The sequence below is a fragment of the Gymnogyps californianus genome, chromosome 2, assembly GCF_018139145.2.
Source record: "Gymnogyps californianus isolate 813 chromosome 2, ASM1813914v2, whole genome shotgun sequence".
In the NCBI taxonomy this organism is placed as follows: Eukaryota; Metazoa; Chordata; class Aves; order Accipitriformes; family Cathartidae; genus Gymnogyps; species Gymnogyps californianus.
Window position 1 is genome coordinate 28,639,278 of NC_059472.1, and position 17,006 is coordinate 28,656,283.

The following is a 17,006-nucleotide window of genomic DNA, read 5'->3' on the forward strand; positions in this document are numbered from 1 at the left end:
TGAGAGCCATCAAACATGGGACCTCTGGCATTGTCCCTTCTCCCTGCCTGTGCCAGACACTGACCCCTCAGACTGGGGTCCTGCTGAGCTCCTAACTCACAGAAGGGAAAGTATGCCAGGATTGACCTCTGCCCTGGCTAACATTCCCATGTGCAAGCTCTCCTGCACTTGGCAGGGGCAACAGACTCCTGCCTTCATCTTCATCTCTAAGCATCCTCTTGCATAGGCTTTCCTCTACCAGGAGGCCCAGGAGGATGGCTGGGCTGCCTAACCATCTTGGCCTCTCCAGCACCCTTTGCCCTGCCCTCTGCAATCTTTCATCCTGGAGGCTGCCCCTCCACAGCGGGTGCTGAGGCATCTCCATGCCGACAAGTGCCAGGAGTCACTAGTGCCAAACTGACAGTATTCTCTGAGTGCTGGAGAGGCTTACAGTGGTTCCTCTAGCTAGAGTGAAACAAACAACTATATGGATATACCCACTAACAGCAGCAGATTATCTGATAGATCAGAGCATTTCACATGAGTAAATTCTAACAAAGTAAAACCAAAGTAGCAGATTTGTCTTTCTGTCACTTTCTCCATATATATGATCCCCAGTTTGAAGTTGTCTCAATTTAGAATACGGTACACACTTGGATCAGGTCTCCCTTTGAAGTCTGCAGACTTCTTAGGAAACATATCTGCTTTTCAGATCAGAGAACTGTTAATGATTTTTTTTCTTCTCCTAATCACTTTGCCAATTAGGATTCAAAATTCCCACTTCTTTTATCACCAGTCCAAGGAAAAAATACCATAGACAACTCTATCTTGACATTTTTTTCTTAATAGGAATTAAACAAGCAAAATAACAGTGAAAGAAGAACTGTTCATATAAAATTTCCAAATATATATACAACATTATGTCACCTTCTCTTTAAAAAATCTTAGTCATATGTATGTGTTAAGTAGATGCAATGATAGGGTAAGAATAATAACCTGGTTTTGATGGCTTTAATGTGAGTTAAGTTAGAGGATAATGTAATTACTCTCAGTAGCTTAACTGACACAGGGTTAAAATTTATCTCTGCATAGAGCCAACATAAGATTTACACATAAATTAAATTCTATGTACTTTCTATTGTGGGGATTTCAATGATCTGTAGGACCTTTTCAGATTTCTGCCCCATGGCAAGGTACATCTATTGTGAATATTGGCAGCGTGACTTTGACCTTCCTCCTAGTAATTACACATATTTCTTTATAGTAGGACACACAGGACATTAGGGGAAATGAAGAAAAAAAAAATCATCCCTTCAAAACAAAAACAGCCAAAGTATTAACATGCCAGCATTTTAGCTGAGTAGCTTAGAGACAAAAACCTACATTTGTTTTTGTCAAAGGCAAGGATTTGATTTTAATATGGACTCATGCACAATTAAGGTCCTTTTACGTTCATTCTCACCCAGACTGGCACTTTCTCAGGAGTGGCAGAAAGATGTCCATTCCCTTCACATGAATGACCCTCAGGAACAGGACCATGCAGAACAGCTGAAAATTGTGATACATGCTCTTTTCATGCACATACACAAATCTTTAATCCCAGCATGTGTTCATTCTCACAGCCTTCAGAAAGGAGTTTTAAATACTTCTCCAGCTTATTGTTCCCACAGCAACAACTAAAAACAGAAACAAAGACAAAATAGGAAAAAGTATAAATAGATAAGGCCGCTACAGTATTTGCAGCATTTGTAATTGCATTGAGACTACTGGAAAAATAGCGTAAATGTTATTTAGCAACCTGGTCATTTGTAATGGTATGAGAATGACCATTGTATTTTCAAATGTTTTTACTGATGTGAGCTTGCTGAGAGAAATTAATTTATGAACATCTTTTCTAGCAAAATGCAAAATTCCACTATAATTTTAATTTAATTTTTAAAAAATAGTTATTATCTAAAGATGACCATGAAAACACCCAAACCAAAACTTTTCAGTCTGTTAATTGATGTGACTTTATTACTAATAGAATGAAAATGCCATTTGAGAATAATATACAAATTCAGTAGTGGACCTGAGCGATGAAGAAGTTAATCCCAGGAGCCAGAGATTCAGCATAAGTGTAGTTTTTCTTAGTTTGTTAGGTTCACTCTCACAGCAAGGTTTCCTCAAAGCATGAAATGAAGCCATAAGCATTATATTTGCAGAAGGAACACATACCACCATATTTACACCTTTTTGGGAAGCAGAAAGCTCTCATGTCTTCTTTACCTCCCCTAGGATCATCTCCAGCTGCTTCACTTCTCACTCTTTGGAGAAGTTGGTATTGATTCACTAGTCAGAATAGTTTGTGAAATTTTTCAGTACTAGTGATTGAAACTGTGAGAAACAAAGTGGAAATATCCTTACATCCATGCTTTTTTAGAAAGAAAATTAAGAATACATTAAGTAATTAATTCCATCCATTTCAAGCAATTTACTAGAAAGTTGTAGAATGTGCTTAGTAATAAATCTAAGTAGTAAGGCAGAAATTCTTACTTGTTGCATGTCCTTGCGTTCTAAAGCCCAAAAGAATGTGGGCTCCTTTCAAATATGTTATTTATCAGGCTCCTGACTTCTTCTAAATTATGCCCACAATATGCAGAAACAGTAGAATACTGCCAGGAAGGACATACACACCTCTAAACTCACATGTCCTTCTCATATCTCATCAACGATCACTGAGTCACCTGAAGACAGTCTTGCCCTATAGGTATATCCCCTTGTCAAATTTCAAGCAAGCAACTTTAAATTTCAAACTAATCTGTTGACCTTTTTTAAATAGAATAGTTTTTCAAAAATATACACATGTGGGTGTAGGTATACTAAATTATACACAGAGTATATTAACACATACTTTGTATATAACAAACTGCCTGTGCCTCCCCTTCTGTCTGCAAACATATATATATCAGTAAGTCAACTTGCAAAGATTTTAGTGTATATGTTAGTATATGTAATAATAGAGTGAAAGAAACATATTTTTATGTCGTTCTCTTTTGTCACAATGGGAAAAAGGCTAAATGTATAGATGTGTTATTGAAAAATGATTGTTTAAAATACAGTGTGTACAAAATAGATACACTAAATTCATACAGAAAATGAGTATACTATATACGATACATTTTTATTTAAAACCACAAAAATTTAGTTTTGCTCTTCATTTTTCAAAGCTACTGCACCATCTCAGCTCCATCTTTTAGCAAAACTTTCTTTCCAAAATAGTGACCAAGCTACCAAATTTCAGTGCCAATGGCAGAAGTCTGAGATAATGTCAAGCAACTGTATATGATTTCTTAGACTGGAAAATGTGGCACCTTTATTTGGGTAAGAGTATGCCTATGATTTATATTTAGGTCCATGTATACTCTCTGTATAGCATATATATGCATATATGGTGCTTATGTAAGTGCATACATAATGTATATGCTCAATTCTGCTGTATTGCAATATTGCAATAAGGTCAGAGAGTGAAAGCATCTTCTTTTATCACTGACTTGAAATAGCATATTCAAAATTCTGTCCTGTCTGGAAAGAATAATAATAACAACAAAGATAGAAAACTTTTGTTTTGTTTTGTTTCTTTTTTTTTCTTTTTTTTTCTTTTTTTTTTTCTTTCTGTATGCTATATAGAGTAAGAATCTTACCCTAAAGTTTGCAGCATTTCAGCTGGTTGGAATCAGCAGCGTTGGTTTGATGAGTCAATGGTACAAATGAACAGAATAATGAAAATGCAAATTCTAAATACATAGGACACAAGTTCATGGGTAGCGTGTGTGTAATATTTTCTGATAAACTGTAAGCTTGACTTTGAGGTACTATCTTGTTGATAATAGGGCTGTAATAGAAGTCTTTCTTGTACAGGCTTACATTTCAGATTCATATGGATTTAATCTGAAATCATCTATCTGTATCACATAAAAAATGAAGTAGAATAATCTTTGGAAAAAACAGTGTATGTCCATGTATAAAACATTTTTGTAGTTTTCCAGTTTGTCATTTGAAATTCAGTTTCTAGATTTTTTGCTTTTCTCTGGATGGGAAAGTCTTCAAAATTGAGGTCGCATGGCATTTAAATGATGGACGACTCCTGAGGTCACAATGTGTTGTAGCAGCTACTGTCACGTGCCAAGGAGAAGAACCAAGTGACATGCCCTGAGGTGTCATTTAGTGCTGCATTAAAAAGATGGCCAAGTGATGAATCAAAGGCTTGCTAAGCCATTAGGGTATTGCTTTTATAAATTAAGCTCACATAGCATTTAGAACAGGAAGGAATATCTTCAGAACTAGGGTTTCTTAATAGCTTGCTGTGAACAAACATATAAGCTTTGTTTACCTGTAGACATGAAAAATAGTGTATATATTAGATACAGGGAAAGGCTTCCCCATACACCATGCTCCACAGTGCTGGCTGTTGAATATTTGATATATTAATACATATTTATATTCTGGAGTTTGGGCAATGATTGTACAGTCAGGCAGATTTAGTGCCTAAAATAGTTTGTAGCCTCAGAGAAAAGTGTCAGTATAAAAATAATCATTTTGTCTTAGTTCTTTACACACAGTACCTTTTTTTTCCTTGTGCAATCAAACTTGAGATAAAATAAGAAAAACAATCACAATCTTTTTGAGCTTATATCCATTCTATTCCAAATCTCCATGCTAAGGGGGAACACAAGAACAGCGATGCACAAGTTTTGGACTTGTGAAATATATTTTCCAATATTTCTCTACTACTCTATAGATAAATATAACAAGATGTAACTAAGACTATCACAATGAATATTCACCATCATATATCCTGCAGTGGTTTAAAAGTCATCATAGTCATATGTTGTTTAACCCTATTACTCATGACTTGTTAAAGTTTTGCGATGGTGCTTCATTTTGCCAAGTGGACTGAAATATATGTTTCTACTTGGGTAACATATACTGAAATATAGAATCATTTGGGACTCTCTCCTTCAATGGTGGGGACTGAAAATGTTTAAAAAATTATATCCAATGTCAGTACGATAACAAATCTAGCCTGAGCTGGTATGAAAGTTCACTTGCCTTTACAATCCTTCATCTTACTCTGACCACTGGCCAATGAACTGAAGCTGGCCTACTATCAACCTTGCAGTCACAAATACACTTCTGTGCAGCCTGGAGAGAAAGAGCGAGCACTCACGGTTATCCTTCTGCACTCTCAGTAGCCAGTTACAGTAACATTGAGATGCTCAAGGCAAGTCTGCTCCCAAAAGCAAAGAGGGACTGAGTAATTGTTGCCTAATTGGAGAAATCTAATTGTATGCAAAGGAAAAAGGATGGAAACTAAGACAGTAGTAAGTCCTACCTGCGTTGGTCTCAGACAACATATCTTGAACTGGTTTAAACCTCAGTTTCAACTGCACTAAGTTATTTGGGTCAGTTTAAATTCAGGATGCCCTGGAGACAATCATGACTCTTGATGGAAATTGTTATGAATAATGGGGCTATTTGACTACAAGTAGAAAATATGTTCCCTGTTAAATCACTGTCACCCCAGGCAAGAATATTATTCTCTCAGCTCTTTCCTGTGACCTTCTCCCTTCCCCCCTTACTCATTTGCTCCAAGGGCTGCTCTGTCTTTACCACATTTAATAGCTCCCCTGATGGCTACAAATTGCATTGCAGGAGGTGGAAATTACTTTTCATAGTCCTTTTGCCTTTTTCCCTTTTGGACTTAGGCTTTGACTAAGTCCAGAGGAGCAGTCAGATGCTGAATATAATTTTTTTTTTTTTTTACATGATCACCCCTATCCAAAAGACAAAGGGAGAAAGACATACTAAGAAACAACCACCCCCTGCATAATATTTGTTCTCTTACATAGTCCCACTATCATTTAGAAGTACTACTGTGGAAGTGCTCTACCATATGCTCATTATCTGTGATCCCAGAAGGAAGATATGCCAGTAGATGACAGTGCGTTTTATTTATTTCCCCGTTACTGTATAATTCACAACCCTTCAAGGTGAACATGAAACAAAATATGGAAATTCCTGGAGATCTTTATGGAGACTCAATGAGGACTGATAACCCAAGGATGTATTGATTCTTCATGCATTGCATAACTCGCACAAATAGAGAGAAGCAGTAAACTCTTCCAAGACTATTTATTAACTGTGGTTTTTTGAAAGTTTAGAAATAGTAACAAGTTCACTTCCCAGACCTCCTACTTCAAACAGTAGAGATTGAATACCACATGTAAAACACTCTTTAGTCTACTGATACTGACCAGCCTAATAATAGTGGTAGAATAAATACTATTAATTTAAAACTATTTGAAAATAGTTCAGTAAATACTGTGGCCAACTTATTAGTACAATTATTAATATAGGACCTAGACTGGTTAATATTCTTATTATGATGTAGGAAACACAGATCTAGGAGGCAAATTTGCCTTTCACAAGGTCTGAAAAGCAAAAGAAGGTTACATCTTAAATATATGAGTTAATGCCAGACAAAGAAATTTTTCGTTCTAATAAACCTGGGTTAGAACTCTAACTTTCATAAAATGCAGAAAAGAAATGAAAAATAATGTGAGACATGTCACAGTACAATAGTTATAGTACAGTAACATCTTCTTCATGTCTTTCCATCTTAATCCTATCATTTTTTAAAATGATATTAATTATTCCATTATGAGCGCAGAATGAAAACCTTTTAGAGAGTTGCTCCTGTGCATCACTTCCAATGCTGAGGTTAGCTACAGAAGCTGTGGATTATTCATATGAGATAACGTCAAGATCAGCTTTGACTGCATATAGAAAGGCAGATTCAGATATCAAAAGCATTCATCACCGGGACAGTCAAGCTTATCAAACCTGTTACAACAGCACATTGAGAATCTGCTTTACTATAAAAAGAACTGCATCCAAGAAAAAAATATTGTCATGAAAATATTTCATCTGGAAACCACATAATTATAAATGATAAGATAAGTTCTTCTCATTTCTGAAAGCACACCACATCGCACTAATTTTTGAAAGACATGATTTTTCTGCACAGTTTTACTGAATAAAAGAGCAAGAGCATTTACTTTTCATATTTCTGGATGAAGAATCAGAAAGACATGAAAAGACTTTGTCAACTAAGCACATAGTTTTAGTTGTGACTGCTTCCATGCTTTCAATCAAACATTTTACAAACATCAGCATGACTCCATATATCATGAAGACATCTACTGCCAAGTGTTTCCCCTTTCATATATACTTGGAAGAAAGTTTATTTCTTTGTGTCAACAAGAGGAAATACTTGAAAAATTGAAATGCTGTCAACTATGTCCTCCAAGTTCTGTAACTATATATATATATATGTAAATTTTTTTGCTAAATTCAAAAGCAGCATAAACTGCTGATCTAGAATACTTCTTTTGTCAGTGGGACAGGAACACACTTCCAGAGGATGATTCTTCGCATCCCTAGGTGGTGAAAATGAGCAATATCCTGGATGTGACCCTCTCCAAGTGACCAGAATCTTTCTCCTGATGTAAAACATTTGTCCAAAGTCTCATTATATGACAGGTTGACTACAGACAGAATCTGTCCAAAAGACTCATAGAAAGATATGCTGAACTAAGTCTTAGATGAATAAAACCAGACAAAATTAATACCATAGAGGTCCAGCTCTGAAATTTTATAGAAATAATCCCATTGACTTTGATTTGTGTTTGCTTCACAGAGTGCCATAATTCTACTGCCAAAACTTCTAGTTGTGTCTAATACCCTGTAATAAAAAATGAAAAGATGATTTTTAGAAGGGAATAACAAAAAAGTTAAATCAGTCTATACACGAGTGTGTTATTTTGTTTTTTAGACCTACAAAAATCAAAAAGTTCTAATACTTAAGTAAGCAACTACACTTATAAGGGAATTACACAGTGAAATAAATAAGGGCATCCTATTTTGAAAAGGATAGCACAACACCCATATTTTCCTCATTAAGATTGCAGTTATGGTGATCCAGAAATGGACAACATCTACAAATAATCAGCAGGGGTCTGATTACAAGCACTTGGATGACTAAGTAAGTTCCCTGTGAGGTTTGTCCTAAATAGGTAGTCCTCAGTTTGTGAAGTTTACCACACACAGCAAGGATATTTTCCTTTTGGAACTATGTCTTGATGCAAGCATTTTTAGTCAGGTTCACTGCAACATCAGCTTCAAGTCAGAAATTGCACACAAGCCTAGACATGAGGTATGACACTTGAACCCTACACTAACCATGTGCATCAGTTAAAAAAGATTACACTTACGGTGTCTGTAAGAGTATCATATATTAGAAGTAACAATAATGGTTTCCTTGTTTAAAAAAGGGGAAAGCTGCCTTTGCTGCCACGTTATCCTTATGATTCATTATTAAGCATTACCTTGTAAAATTCCAATTCAGTGAAAATGTCTTTCAAGTGCAGAGTCCTCCACTTGCATTATTTCTGTTACTATGGTTATGGTTTCAAAGGTCTTTTTTCCCTTTCTTCTCTTCATAGGAAATGATCTGTTTCTAGTTGCAGTGCATGAACTGGGACATGCTCTGGGCTTGGAGCACTCTAATGATCCCACTGCAATCATGGCTCCATTTTACCAGTATATGGAAACTGACAACTTCAAACTACCTAATGATGATTTACAAGGCATCCAGAAGATATACGGTATGTCATGCTCAAATTAAGCAACATAAGTTTTTCGCTTCAGAATACATTTGAGGTCCTCCTGTCCTTACCACCTCTCCAAAAGAGTTTGTTAGTGTAGACTCTGCCAGTTGTTATGCCACAGGCCTTCTTGTGAATAGGCCAAAGATTTTGATGAAGCTTTTACTTTGTTTCTCACTGTTCACAACTTGCATTCAAATTTGCACTCAGCTGGAATAGTAATTTTAAGTGTTTTAAAAAGCCATAAAGAAAATAGCTGCAAAATGATCCCAAACTATTAAAGTATTAAGAAATACAGACCTTTAACCATAAGGAGCTTATTTCCACAGTAGTCCAAGCTCGTGTAACTGGATGCATTGATTGCTTCTCAGTTTATCAGTTATAATACTAAACAGTTCCCTGGGTGTACAAAATTTGTGGTCCCAGAAAAACCCTTTCTTGTGATAAATATAGCGAATTGATCTCAAAAGCATGTTATTACCAGCCCAAGATTTTGAGCTACCTAGTCGCAAAAAGGCCCACTTCTTTAAAATATGTTTGTTTAGTTTTTTTGTGGCCTGATATAAAAGACATATATGATGTAAATAAATTCTGCATGTGTTTAATAACAAGGCAAGGTAATTGAAGATTAAAAAAAAAAAAAAAGCCAAAACAATAACATTATTCTAATTACAAGCTGAATGTAACACTAACTCCCATAATACTGTTCCTTACATTTCCAAAGACATGGTTTTGGTTTTGGTTTTAAAGACTTAGATTCTGTTGGTATCTGTTAAACAGTCCATTTTTTTCTTTAAAAACATATTTTATTTTTCTCTCCTACAGTGAACAATCTGTGGTATCTGTATGTTAATGTTATGTATCCAGTATGTATAATTTGGAATTGCCTTGCTTAATATTCCCCAATTAATTCTGTATTGGATTCAATTTTGTACTCACAATTATTTTCAGTTTAAAGATTTGTCAGGTTTATATTGAATATTATCAGGGCCATGCCTTGTTTATCTTTACTACTAGAAAGGACAACTATGATCATGTGGAATCACTGTACTGCTAACTAGAACTCTGCAGCCTCCATGGTGTTTTATATTAACAAGCTTTTTAAAATATTGTATTAACAAGCACTGATATATGTTTTCATAAAGCATAAATAGCAATTGCAAAATGATTGGCTCATCACGTTCTGTTTGGTTGGTTTTTTTCTGTGTGATTAGCTGGAAGGAAGGTTGTTTCTCATGACCTCATAAGTTGGTAGTCTAGACTTAAGGGCTAGACAAGAATACTTTGCTGAAAACTAACTGCTAAGCTCTAACAGCTGTGGGCTATACATTAGGAGAAATGTGTTACCCCTGGGAAGTAATATCTGACATCACCACCAAATGGCATATGAAAACTTTGGTTTGGGGTTAAAAACTTTCCAACATGAGCTACTGCAAACTGATTGCTTTGCTCCCTTTAAAATCAAGAGGTGATCTGGAATCATATACCTCAATAAAAATGTCACACCTATTAAAATAATTACTTTGGTCTGTAGTATTCCTTGAAATATCATTATTAACTGTAAATTATAAATGTCACAAGCCTTAAAACTGTGAATGAAATAAATGCCTTATTAAATTGTATGAGAACCATTTGGCGAGTTTAATATTTCCTTACATAGTCCATTTTGTTCTTTTAAAAGCATACTTTTTTTGAAAAAGTATCAGAAATTCAAATGCCATTTATGCAGTTTTAGAGTTGTCTTACTATTGAAAAGTCTTCTTGAAGCTGGTCATGCAAATGATATTTATTTTTTAAAGTCAAAATTGATTAAGTATTTAAATGATTTGGAGAGAGGCCTAAATAGAATGAGCAAAATTAAAGTGTTCGTCTTGTTTCCAGAAATCTTACTGTTCCAACTGAAACTTCTTATCTTTTTATACATGGAAAATGTAAGTAAATGTAATAATATGTGTAGAAAGGGAAAGGCATTTTCAGTACATGCATTGCAAGCCGTTCAGTATGCCATTAGGGTTATGAACAACATCTGTCTAGGATGGCCTTTTGACTTTGAGGTAGAGAAATTATGACTGGGATAGTTATTTCACCTGTCATCAAACTCTGCATATTATGACAGAAAATACATTTGAAAGAAGAAAAATGTTTTAAAACCGCTGTACAGAGTTTTAGTTTTTCACTTCAGTTCTTTTAAATCCATTTATCCTCAGAACAATTCCTTTAATTACCAGGTATCTAGCTTTGTAAGACTCACTGGAAAATAAAAATTCAAATAAGAAGTAATTAATTTCAGAATATTGAAGAATACATGTGAATTATGGTTTTTGTTTATATGGATGCCTAGGATTTGAAGTCCAGTTTCAATTGCTCCTATACACAGCAAGGGGCATTGGGGAAAGCTGGGAATGTCCTGTCACTAATGTGCATGACATTACTTGGCCTACAAATTGGGTCAGTAGGAAATAGCAGGTATGCTACCTATATGCCTATGTGAATTGATGAGTGGAAGTTAAAAATATGGGTTGAAAATCCATTGACTGCTGATGATCTTATTAGGAACAGGTTTTTTGCTTTCCTTTATTTTGCACAATAGACAATGATTCTGTTTTAACAGTTCTTACTCAGTAGCGAAAGTATGTGCTATGAATTACTTCTCATCTGAAATGAGTGGACTACGCATCCTTTGCAGGTTTCATTGGAATGTTGTTCCAATAAGGAAGGAAGATTCTGGATAGTGAAAAGTAATTATTTTCTTCATTCATGCCTTGGTTTTATGGTAGCCGTTCATTATACCCTTTAACAACACGGGAAAGGTATGTTAGGTCACTTTTTCCATTCCCCTTCCACTGTAGGATTTGCACTGCTTACAGCAAGTTTTTGTTGTTGTGTATGTCTTCTTTGAGTGCCACTGGTGAGCATGTAAATTACATCCTGTTGCTATATTTTTAAAGGTCCACCTGACAGGATCCCACCACCAACAAGACCTCTGCCAACAGTGCCCCCACATCGTTCAATCCCTCCAGCAGACCCGCGGAAGAATGACAGGCAACCTAAACCTCCCCGGCCACCCACTGGTGACAAACCTTCCTATCCTGGAGCCAAGCCTAACATCTGTGATGGGAACTTCAACACTCTGGCTATTCTTCGCCGGGAAATGTTTGTTTTCAAGGTAGGAGGCTGTGAATTTTCCAATGTTACATCAAATGTCTACATTTCTCCTTTTTTTTTTTTTAAAAGCAAACTCTCATTCATCATGACTCCACTTTCCCAGCCTGCTCACAGTTAGAAAGTTCAGGAAAGAAATTAAAAAATAAACATACACATGGCTTAAACGTCTAGCAGAGGGCTGCTGTAATGTTCTATTTTGGGAAAATACCCATGTCAGCAGAAACTGTAATGTCTCTAAATGTAAGGGTAAATAAATGCTTCATGTTATGGAGAGATAAAAAGCGTAAATCAACTCATGAATAATAGGAATGATTTTGTTGGGAATACAGCCACATCCAGACACACAGTGGATATCGTGTCTTCAACGCTTTTTTTTTTCCTCTGGAGCTCTAATTTTGACTTTACAATTAGATCTGTCATTTACAAAGGAAGTTCGTCATTGTGTTGTGGTTGCATTGAAACCACAATATCTAAGTAAAGGTCTTTGCCACAAAAATCTTCTTGCAAATGTGTCACTGTTTATTTCCATTCATCTTCCTGCTCTGAGCTGAAAATGTGGTATATACAACGAATCAAAATAAACAAACTGAACTGAAAGGTAATCTTCTATCTCTGATAAAAGGACTTTGCTAAGACTCATGGACATCAAAGCTATCTTAGGAGGATGATCTGGTGGTTTGCAGAAGGCATTGAATGTTGAAGAATAATTACAGAATCATTATTATTCGTTCTCTTAAACCAATTTGCTGACAGGTAGTGCTGTGCAAATGTTCCAGAAACAAGCAACAGGATAATCTGTTATTTTGAACTACTGGTGTGTCAAATTTGCTTAAGCAATAGGAAGTGTGGGATATTTGTTTTGTAAACTTCAACATTGTAGGTAGAGAGGAAGGGCCTTTCACATGAATAGATAACACTTTTCCCTTCAGCAATAGTGTAAGTACAAGGGAAGTGCAATGAATTTGTCCCAAAACATGAAGCTCCCAGTTCAATGGCTTTTGTTGTCCTTTATGATAGGACCCATTTCTCCCTTATATGTTTTCTTTTTATGTAATCTATCACTCCAGATAAATCTTATTAGCAGTGCTACCCAGGCTTTCACTTTCTTTAGCATACTTGAAAAAAATTGTACAAACAGCTTCACATGGATTCATTCAAAATTATTGAGCTACCTTCACAACCCGATGGGCAGGAAATATTTTTCCCATAAACAGCTAAGGATTTTGCCAGCCCTGGGGCTGTCAGCCCTTTCCATTTGAATAGATGGTATATCTTCAAACACTGGGAGGTCCTGAACCATCAGTCTTTTTATGACTAAAACTCAAAGGTTAAGGAAGAATCTAATTTTCTGACTTGACATTAAACAGGATATTAAAATACCTACTTCAATCTCATGTCATCCACCTCAAGAGCAATAGAACATATTCTCATTTATTTTAGACATAAATCGATAAATAGTGAAATGCTATCCCACTAATACAAAATTTCCTGTCTAGCCAAGTCTGTGTTCCTGGATAAATAGATTCACCACCATTACTAATCACTCTTACCTATTCTGATTGAAAATACAAATTAAGTTTTCTCCAAAAATGTTTACTGTTTACTGCCTTAATACTACATATTTACTATACAGTTTGTATGCTTACTAGTGTGCAAACTGCATTTATGTTCCAAAATTAAAACTCCATTCATGATCGACACTCTAATGACAAAACATGGTAAAACTTTGTCAGATAAAAATGACCACTACAGAGTGTTTACAGATTTTGTGTTTAGAGTCTGACTTCCCAAAATGAAGTTGCTGCAATCATAAAAGCAACGTGTTGGGAAGGGAATAGATGACCTTTGTCCAGATTAATTTCTTTAAGGGTCCCACAGTTCCCCTTTTCTCCGCAGGGTACCTGGGAGCATGGCAAGGCATGACTTGGGTTAGCATGCTAAGCAATGAAGTTTACTTAAGTATACAGATCTTGACTTTGTAGTCTGAGTGTCTTTGAATGCTTCAGTTAACTTTGAATGCTTGCTTAACTTTCCGGTTTGCACATTAATTTGCTAATGAACATTTTTGTCTGCTAAAGGAGTTTCATTACCTGTTTGAGGTTTTTTTTTTGGGGGGTGGAGGATGTTTTTTGGTGTATGGGGAGGAGTATGAAAGGAGCAGAAAAGAGGAGAAGGAATTAGAAAAGTCAGGGGTTGTTAGTAATTTTCAGCTTGCTTTGCAGAATCTCACGGGGGCAGCTTATAAGGAAAAGCTCAGCATGTCAGACTGTAGCAGGAGCAGGGCAGGAATTAATTCTCAGAAGGTATAAACAGGAATAGGGACTGAATACAGGGAAAGCATCCAGCAATGGAGGAAGCGAAGCTGGAGGTTCTGTGGTCTGACACAACAAAAAAACCTCTTTGCCCTTGCCCCTTAATGCTAGTACAAGGGTAGACTGGGAAGGCATGAGTGATGGGCTGAGAGCCAAGTACAGAGAGGTGGAGAAGAGGGGATTGATGGGAGTACTGTACCAGGTGGAAACAATTAAAGAAGAATTATGACCTTCATTGGAAGAATTATTGCTGGATAGTTCCCAGATGAGTTAAATTAATAAAGCTGGAGGCTAATCAAATGATATCCTTTTCTTTCTTTGTCTTTATCCACAGGTCTGTAATGATTGTGTAGTGGCAGATTTTACTGCCTTCTGAATGGCATGTATGCCATGTACCAATTTCAAATTGAAAATGGCCACTTTCTTATCTCATGGGCAAGTCTCAAGCTCAGGAGCTCAATTTGTTTAAATAATCCTTGAAATTGCTTGGGAACTGAGCCACAGAGTTGAAGAATGTGAGCCCTTTTGAATAATTAAATTCTAATTTAAACATAAAACTGAAGCACTAAACATAACAGTTTGAGATACACTGTGGATTTTTGTAGTAGATGACAAACAATATTAATTTCAAGAAGATTGTTTTCTTTTGGCTGTTGAGCTATTAGGTATACTTAAGAGTATCAGAATATCAGAAACAATTTCTATGTTCAGTCAAATTGATGAGCTTTGTCTGTGGTTTTAAGACTATCTGGCATTCTCAAATGGATATATCAAGAGTAAAACTGAATAACAGTAAACTTAAAGGGAAAATAGAATTTACACTTATCCATCCCTTTTTATTGTTTTGCCATCACTTTGACAAAGTAACAATCCTAGCAACACTTGATAAAAATTGTAGGGTTATAGAAATGAAATAAAGAGGAACTGTTCTTGATCTAACATGAACAGTAAACACAGAAGTAAAGCAATCAACTTGTTAAAGATTCCCCAAAGATCACCAAATAAAATCAGAATTTTGCAGATCAATTGTTTTGGTAGAAATGATTGGATTTTAAGGAAAACAAAATTATTTTTCGTCAAATATACATGGATTACTGACATATAAATATATTGTCCCAAAAGGACTTCTTCCTGAACTCTTTAAATTAGATGCCCTTAAAATGCCCCTGCTAGCTGTAAGGCTTGGGGATACAGTATGCTATAGAAGAAAAATATTAGTTAAAATCAATGTATTGTAACTATTGGTTTAAGTTGTCATCAACTGATATTTTAAAGTGTATGAAGTTTGTCTTAATTGAATGCAGTTTTTTAATTTCTGCTATTATTTAATACATACTTATCTGGTATAAGCAACCATCAGGACAGAATTTCTATGCCAAAATTCATGAGTGCCAAGTTTTTATCTTGAGATTCCAGTTAGCTTCTGTATTTATGCTGAATGCAATTAGTATTTAGCTGTCACTCTCATTTCCAATCTTTTCTCCAGCTATTTTCTCCCTCTGTTTAGTTAGAACTCCCCTGGGACACAGAAAATGGCTGAAAATGGAGAAAAACAAATTGGTCTTCCTTTTCTGGGAAAGCTGTGCAGAGTGGTATGACACTGTCTGCCTTTAATGGAAAAACCTGTTAGCCATTGTATATAGCAATATGTGGTATCCAACTATACCGTCTTCTCCTTGAAGTCTCCTGAGAGTACCACCAGGGCTACTGCATCATGAAAAGGAACCCCATTGTCTAAGGTCACCAGAGAAGATCCATTAGTGAAGAAGTTTACAGCATATATTTCCACTTTCTTCCTGTGTTCTGTGCAATTCACACTGCTTTTCCAGTCTTCTGTAGCAAAACAGTTTTGAAGATAATCTAGGATGTCCTATCAATAAAGGTACTTATGTTAACACCTTCTGAATCTTTTACACAGTTAAAAAAAATGTTCAAGGGAGCCAGTGGTGGCACAGAATGTATTATCTCTCAACGGATGCAGATCAAGTAACACTGGTTGCTTATTCTGTTATTTTTGAGGCATGTATAGCTTGTGCTTGACTCTATGTGCTGATTGTTCTTTGTTACCTCTAGCTCTGCTTCAACAATCTCTGTTACTGCTGTTAATATCCTTTTTCTTTAGGTCCTTTTCAGTTTCACAGATTTTAACAAAATCTTTAGTTTTTTGAACAGGTTACGTCTAGAAAAGTATGCACTAAATGTGTGGAACTTGTCCTATGTAATCAGCAAGGTGGAGGGACAGGTCACTGCTCTTTGTTTATGTGACAGGTTTTTGCTTCACGGAACATCTCATAGAGGTTGCACTAGTCCTTTCTTTGTTTAATGCTAAATCCTTAAGAAACAAATGAATGGATCCTATATAATCTATAATGGTTTTAGTATTCATGTTGGAAATGTTAACTCACTCCTTGAAGAACAGCACTTTTAACCACTGGGTTATACTAGGGTGTTTGTTGAAATGTAATGTGTAAGAGAAAGAAGCTTGTCCATCAGACAAATAGCATTTACAGCTCAGAGAAAGAACTCTCAGATGGTAGAATATGGAACCAATTTTAGGAAGGCCTTAACAGGCTGTGTTTTACTATTTTGTAGTAATTTCTCCACAACTTGCAGAAATTTGTTTTCTGACTCTTCATCTGCTAAGAACCATTGTAAAAACATTTATGACGTGCCAAACAAGCCAAGCCAATTAGGCTGTCATTACCCCTTGGCATTAGTTTATACTGCAGCTGCTTTCATACATAACTGTATAGATGCCATTTAATATCCCTTTCAGAATTGTGTATTTATATAGAGTATGCTGTTAAACACACAAGGAAAAAAAAAAACCTGTCTCTTGATA

At 35.8% G+C, this 17,006-nt stretch overlaps 1 protein-coding gene across 1 annotated transcript in view; it reads left to right on the forward strand.

Annotated features, from left to right (window-relative positions):
* The window catches only part of MMP16 (matrix metallopeptidase 16), a 183,436-nt gene that overhangs the window by 122,656 nt on the left and 43,774 nt on the right, over positions 1–17,006 (forward strand). Inside the window, exons 5-6 of the mRNA XM_050892459.1 lie at positions 8,526–8,687; positions 11,636–11,853. Of these exons, the coding sequence (XP_050748416.1) occupies positions 8,526–8,687; positions 11,636–11,853 (380 nt within the window). The remainder of the gene's footprint in view (positions 1–8,525; positions 8,688–11,635; positions 11,854–17,006) is intronic.